The 7,618-nt window shown below is 36.8% G+C and overlaps 1 protein-coding gene across 1 annotated transcript; it reads left to right on the forward strand.

Annotated features, from left to right (window-relative positions):
* LOC18767413 (SUMO-activating enzyme subunit 2) lies at positions 554-7,618 on the forward strand. Its single transcript, XM_007199679.2, has 11 exons — positions 554-1,055; positions 1,196-1,285; positions 2,161-2,244; positions 2,330-2,548; positions 3,865-3,966; positions 4,489-4,947; positions 5,086-5,315; positions 5,974-6,067; positions 6,167-6,349; positions 6,445-6,542; positions 6,968-7,618. Exons 1-11 carry the CDS (start codon positions 1,023-1,025, stop codon positions 7,302-7,304), a joined length of 1,929 nt encoding a protein of 642 aa, XP_007199741.1. The 5' UTR covers positions 554-1,022; the 3' UTR covers positions 7,305-7,618.

Consider the following 7,618-nt stretch of genomic DNA (forward strand, 5'->3'; position numbering starts at 1 on the left):
GTTCCTTATAAATAGGACCATAGATAGAGTGATCACCTTATGTGACACTATGAATGTGAAACAATATAACACTATATAGGGCTTCATATGAGTCTTTTTTTTTTTTTTTTTTTTGTTCTAAGCAACAAAGTAAGATATCAAACCTTTGTTTACTAAAAATAAATAATAAATGGTCAAGGGAGTTTAGCTCAGTTGGTTGAGCTCTTCCACCTCAACCATATGGGCAAAAGTTCGAAAGCCCTAGACACCCAATGAATATTTGTGTAAATACGTATCACTTTAATATAAGTATATAGTTAAGGTCTTTATAAAAAAATCCTAAACCCTAAAACAAAGGCCAACAACGTTTTGCAAATTTTTTGCTAAACCCAAAATTGAGCACATTACTTTACACACTGTTAATCCTAAACCCTAATTATTTGGTAGATGTAGTACCATTACTAATCAATTAACCCTTTGGTACCCTCTATTAGAAAACATGCCCTAAGAGGAGGGTGTGCACTTAATTTTGTGAAGACCAAAATCGGCCATTTTTCTTTAGGCATAGCAAAGTAGGCAAAAAAGAGTCAAAATCCCCTTAACCCCAAAGGGAGGGAGAGGAAGACTCAAAAAAAAGTCTCGAACTTTACAAACTCCGCTCACAAACACCACCTCTCTCTCACTTCTCAGACCCTCCATCTCTCACAAAGGACAGAGCAAAAAGGAAAGAGAGGGTGTTTTTGGGTGTGAAAATTTTCACTTTTTGCCGTTTTTGGCGCCCCCAAGTCTCAACCCTCCTTCCTCGAACCCTCCTCCTCCCACGACCACAACCCACCATTCCAAGATTCTCCCCACGTCCTCTGTTCGATTCCCTCCAAACCCATCTGAATTCTAAGCCCACCCATCTCGTTCTCTCTCTCTCTCTCTCTCTCTATGGTATTTGACAAATTGCTTGCTTGCTTGCTCTGCTATTAACTCCAATTCACTGTTTCAGTCTTCTCTCTCTCGTCTCTTCAGCTTCTTCTTCTTCTTCTTCAATTCTCATGGCTTCCCTGAAACACTTGCCTGCTGTAAAGGTACTGTTGAGGACCCAACAAAGTTTCAACTGAAACCCTAATCCAACTGTCAAAGTTTCTCCCCGCTCGAATTTGAGTGGGATTTTGAACTTTTTTTGGGTTATTTTTTTTTTAAAAAATTTCTGGGTTATTTTTTGTAGGGCGCGAAAGTGCTCATGGTTGGGGCAGGTGGTATTGGCTGCGAGCTCCTTAAGACTCTCGCTCTCTCTGGCTTCCAAGACATTCATATTGTGAGCTCTCTCCCTGAATTTTTTTTCTTGTTAGCTTTAATTGATGGGTTTTTGCTAGTTTCTTATTTTTGTAGGTGGTTTACGAAGGTTTTATTTCTAGGGTTTTCATTTTGTGTTCCCCATCTCATATGTTTGTTGATTGAAATTTATGTGTTTGTTTTGGAGAGGGTTTTACTTATTTTAGGAAAATATTTCTTTTGGTACCAAAATATAGTTCAATTTTCTGCAGATGTATTTTTTTAAAAACAAAATTTACTTATCTATACATGATGGTCATGTACAATTTAGAGTGAAATAGTGATCAAATGATGGCTTACTATTGTTTTATTCATTCATTTATATCATGACCATAATACTAATCATCATCACCATCATAACCATAGTAAACAAGTACAAGTGAATTAAGATATTATTGGAGGAATCTAGGTTCTGGCCAATAAGAAATAATTGGATTAAATTATTGCAATTTTTTGCATTTCTACTTTCATCGCTGTCCATTTTTTATGGCTTCTTATGTTCTGTGGTGGGGATCCTACCATATTTTCTAAACGTTAAAAGTAGAAGAGAACTATATATTTTAACACTACTGATTAGGTATGTCCAATTTAGAAAAGCATGAACCAGCCAAAAATTTCCAATTTAGAAAAGCATGAACTACAAGTCAAAATTTTATGAGATAGTGGGTTTGGATTTGGAAGTACAGTCTATATTTTTAACTACTTTGAATAGATCCCTGTATTATTAAGTCGACAAGTTATAGCCTGCAAATTGTAATAGTCCAAATTATTTTTCTTGATTTTGTGTTTAGGGAAGTATGAGCTGGTTTATTTTGTTGTTCTTGGTAATTATTCATTAGTGATAATGTTAAATTGCAGATTGACATGGACACTATAGAAGTCAGTAACCTCAACAGACAATTCCTCTTTCGACAATCACATGTTGGGCAATCCAAGGCTAAAGTAGGTGTATTTACTACGTACTTTTTTTTGTCTATTTGAATAGCTGTGCTTTCTGTAAGATTTTTTCATCGGATATTTTCAACAGGTTGCTCGGGAAGCTGTCTTAAAATTTAGGCCTCACATAAGCATTACTCCTTACCATGCAAATGTTAAGGATTCTGACTTCAACGTAGACTTCTTTAAGCAATTTAATGTTGTATTGAATGGACTTGACAACTTAGATGCGAGGCGACATGTGAATCGCCTATGCTTGGCAGCTGACGTTCCCTTGATTGAAAGTGGGACAACTGGGTTCCTTGGACAGGTGAGTTATTGCTTTAGAGTTGTTTGGCAAGTAACTGTTTATTTTTAATTGAACTAGGTTTATACATTCATTGATGCATCCAATAACGTCTTGTTTGAACGCCTGTTATGTTTTTGGTTTGTTTTATGGTGTGTGGGTGGGTGTGTCTTGTGTCTGAGTTCACATCAACTGAGTATAATTTTTTTTTTTTTTTTGAATAGAAACATTGTATTGATAATCAAGAGGAAAAATCCTCGATCAAACAAGAAGACCAAAAAAAGAGTCTGACCTACTAAGGTTGAAAAACAAACTGTATAAAAAACACGAAAAACACAAAAACTTCAGTAAAATCATCTTAATACTGCCATCATGTCTCTCATGATGGTAGAGTAGTGATAGTCCTTGAACTGCCCCGAAACCGAAGCCCAAAGGGATGCCCAAAATTTAATTCTGTCCCATAATTCCTCAACCGTAACTCCTATATGACCCTGAAAAATTCTTCGATTTCGCTCCATCCAGATATTCCAGAAAATAGCATGAACTAGACAATCACGAAGGATTCCAGCTCTCTTCCCCTTCCCTGAAATCCTCAGATTGATACTAAGGAGCTCAAAACACCCTTTAGGAATCGCCCACTCCACTCCACTCCACATCAACTAAGTATAATTGCAACTGGTTTGATGATTAGAGATGTGAATTTTCTGACATGTTGAGCTTTGATCTAGAAGGTTCTCTATAGTAGTTGCAGAATGGGTTTCGCTATGGAATGCCTTCATCAGAGTTCATGCATAGAAACTGTTTGTTTTCTGTCTAAGCATTATGGGCTTCATTGGATAACTACGTGAGCTAAGGATCCTGTTCTATTATTTTATGATAGCCTATGTCATGGCAATGTTACATTAATCATCAACTTTGTCACTATCATCAGCATCATCTTTACCCTTGTCCTGATAATATGGGGTCAGCCACATAAATTATTGTCTTCCATTAGTTTCAGTTATGGGAAATATTTCCATCTGAATTATAATGTCAGTCATGTGTTTCCTGCATAATGTTAAATACTTTCAGGAGTCTTTTCTTTGTGTGTAGTTAGATGTAGCTTTGGAGTGAATTATTTCATGTACGATGTATTTTAAGTTTGTAGATTTTTAGTTTTTTGAGTGACACTTGGTGGAATTAACGCATCAGTGTGTTTGACTAGCATGTTCAAATGGTTTGGCATCATGGTGATTACTCTATCTGTGGGCATTTGTTTTGTAAAATGCATCATTGCAGTTAACTCTGTGTGTGATGATACTCCTCCCCTTTTGACTTATTTGTTGAAACTTTGAAAGCAGGTGACTGTACATGTGAAGGGAAGAACAGAGTGCTATGAATGCCAACCAAAACCTGCTCCTAAAACTTATCCTGTCTGTACCATTACCAGTACTCCATCAAAGGTATTGTTGAAAGATTAGTTATGTTTTTTTTTTTGGGTTCTTCATAGTTATTTACTTATATCCTGTGAATTAAAATGTCTAATTCTAACACGGAGGATTCAATAATCGGAAAGAGAAAAAAAAGAGTAAATGAAGATGAAAAAAATCAATGGGGAACGGGTACCCAAGGAACCAAGAAACCATGGGAATCATTAATAGTAAATAGATTTGAACTGCTTTTCCTTTTTTCTATTCCAGAAATTACCATTAGTAGGACTACCACTTCTGCTACACTGCAATTGATATGTAATTGGTTAAAGCTATCTGGAAATTTAATGATGTTTTTGGCATAAAAATGTCATTGAGAGTTGCACTTTAAAAAAATTTGATTGTATGCTTTCTGCTAGTTTGCATGGAACAAACTATGAGTTGGAGAATGGTCATTTTCCATGAGACTTTCAGTGGTAAAACATCATTGTTCACGACAACCCCTGCTCCATGGTCTTAGGTATAGGCTTTGATTTTATTATTTGAATTTTGCAGTTTGTTCACTGTATTGTATGGGCGAAGGAACTTCTCTTCGCAAAATTGTTTGGGGACAAGAATCAGGCAAATGATTTGAATGTCCGCTCTAGTGATGGTGCTAGCTCATCAAAGCAGGCAGAAGATGTATTTGAACATAGAAAAGATGAAGACATTGAGCAGTATGGAAGGAGAATATATGATCATGTATTTGGTTATAACATTGAGGTAGCTTTGTCTAATGAGGAGACTTGGAAAAACCGCAACAGACCAAAGCCTATATACAGTAGTGAATTCATGCCTAATGATCTCAGTCAACAGAATGGAAGTATGGAAAAAAATGGTGCAGCCAATGATATATCTTCAGTATCTGCCATGGCATCTCTAGGAATGAAGAATCCACAGGATGTATGGAGCCTTAAGGAAAATTCCAGAGTCTTTCTTGAGGCTTTGAAATTATTTTTCCTGAAAAGGGAAAAGGTTAGTGTGAACTCTCTGCATTTAAATAAAGCCCTTGCAGGGTCGTTTATTTTCCATATGTCAAGACCGAACTCTAATTTCTTTTCCCTTTTTCGTATTTTTATTGTCTTTTGGGTCCGGCGGGGCATTGGTTGGCAGGAGATTGGAAATCTGACTTTTGATAAAGATGATCAGCTAGCAGTGGAATTTGTTACTGCTGCTGCCAATATAAGGGCCGCTTCTTTTGGAATCCCATTGCATAGCCTTTTTGAAGCTAAAGGCATTGCTGGTAATATTGTACATGCTGTAGCAACAACGAATGCTATTATTGCTGGGTTGATTGTTATTGAGGCAATCAAGGTGCTGAAAAATGATACAAAGAATTATAGGTGTGCAATTGACCTTCCTTCTAATTAAATAATGTCTTCCTTTTCTTTTTCTTTTTATTCCCATAAAAATGTTTTCGCATGTGGTCTTTTTCTATCTGAATTCTAGCATTTCAAAATGGTGCAGAGAAAATGCTTTTGCTTGTGGTTTTGTGATTTTCAAAAATATTATTTTACTGACTTCTGGTATCCGCACATAAACACACCCGCACACTTACACGCATACTCATACACCCAAATGCACTCTCAACACCCTTATTTTTTGTGATTGGCATCAATGAGCTAAAGCTATGATCATATATGTATCTTTAGGGAAGAAAACATCCTAGCTGCTTATGAACTGAAAAAAGAAAAGAAAAAAGGATTGTGACATGTTATTAACTTGCTGGAAGTGCCTTATTTGCACTGATTGGCTTGCATATAGTGCTAATAGGAAGGGTCCTACTTTCTATTCACTTGCGATTACCTTTTGTTTGGGTGACGTGATACTAGGGAAAATTGAAACGTAAAACTAATGGTGAACAATATGTCAGACATGATGGTAATTCAGCAAGTCTCTGTTGTAAAATCTACTGGCTCTACTTTTTTCTGTAACTTGTATGTTCTACACTGATCTTTTTTTTGGGGGTAAAATTCTACTCTGATCTGAATGGCTATGTAGGATGACTTATTGTCTGGAACATCCAACAAGAAAAATGTTGCTCATGCCAGTGGAACCATTTGAGCCTAACCGGTCTTGCTATGTCTGTTCAGAGGTATATTCAATGATCTCTTCTAAATTCCATCTTTGTGGGGATCTTTTTGCTGACATTTAAAGTATAATTGCGACGCTAATGCAATATGATTGCAAGCAGACACCATTATCTCTAGAGATCAATACTCATCATGCAAAGTTGCGGGACTTCGTAGAAAAGATAGTTAAAGCCATGCTTGGGATGAGCTTGCCACTCATTATGCATGGCTCAGCCCTTCTTTATGAAATTGGTGATGACCTGGATGAAGAAATGGTTGCAAATTATGCAGCAAACCTTGATAAGGTATAAATTCTTTTCCTCTGTTTCAAGATGACTTGGTAATTTGTTTTCACTTGATATATGTCTCTTGTTTATGTGGGTTAATGTTTTTCACGTAGGTGCTGTCTGAGCTTCCTACTCCAGTTACCAGTGGAACCATGCTGACAATTGAGGATCTTCAGCAAGAACTATCATGCCAGATCAATATTAAGCACAGGTTCTTCTTTATACAGTTTATGTATATGACATTAAGATTACTTCTTAGCATCTATTAGTTATACAACATTATGGATGGCTTGAGCATCTGGATTTGCTAGTTTTCCTGTTGTGGGTTGCAGAAATCTTCACCTAGCTGTAGAAGTTGAAATCTTTTTTATGATAGAATAAGCAATCAGAAACTTTATTAGTTGAAATTAATGCCCTTCATCCTGCAATTTCCCCCCTATGTTTGGCTCCCCCACCCCCTCTGAACCCAACCAAATTGGTTGTCTAATCATGTTATATGAAGCAGTTTCCTCATTCTAGTGGCTGATTTGTCTCCTTTTGTCTTCTTTTCTTATGGGGTTGGGGAGTTGATGTTATTTTCTCTGTTTTTATCTTGTAAGCTACATAATTTATATATGTAAGTTTGATTTCTCACAGAGAGGAATTTGATGAGGAGAAGGAGCCCGATGGAATGGTTCTCTCTGGGTGGACTCAAGCTCCTTCAGTGGTAAAGGATGACAAGGAGTCTATTGCAAATGCTGGAAGCACATCAAATGAGCCTTCAGTGGAGGCTGAAAAGAATGATGAGATTGAAATTCCTCCTGAAAAGAAAAGAAAGCTGTCCGAGATTTCTGAGGCGGTCTATCCAGATTTATCAAGTGTTGATGGCGATACAAGAAATCCTGATAAGTTGCAAGTTCTTGATGATGATGATGAGCTTATGATATTTGATAATTGGGATTCGGTCACCGACAAGAAGATAAGAATGCAATAGTTCTTCCTTGGATTCCATGTGGAGGCCCTTAGTCCTAATTTTGTACCACTAGTGAGAAGCATTGATTCTTTTGGCGGGCTCATAATTGCTATTTATTAGGTAGAGCTGGTACAAATTAAATGGTCGTTTGGTTCCCTTTTTTTGTGGGTGTAAGTGTAATGTGTATTCTTCCTAACTTAGTTGACAGAGTTTTAGCAGTGTAACATGAAGAGAACCATAACTTAGGAATGGACCTGAAATGACATCAGTGACCAAACAAGTGCCCATGAATTTCAAAGCTTCTTTATGGCCATTTTGAAATTAGCTTTCACACA

This window comes from Prunus persica, chromosome G8 (genome assembly GCF_000346465.2).
Source record: "Prunus persica cultivar Lovell chromosome G8, Prunus_persica_NCBIv2, whole genome shotgun sequence".
Taxonomy (NCBI): domain Eukaryota; kingdom Viridiplantae; phylum Streptophyta; class Magnoliopsida; order Rosales; family Rosaceae; genus Prunus; species Prunus persica.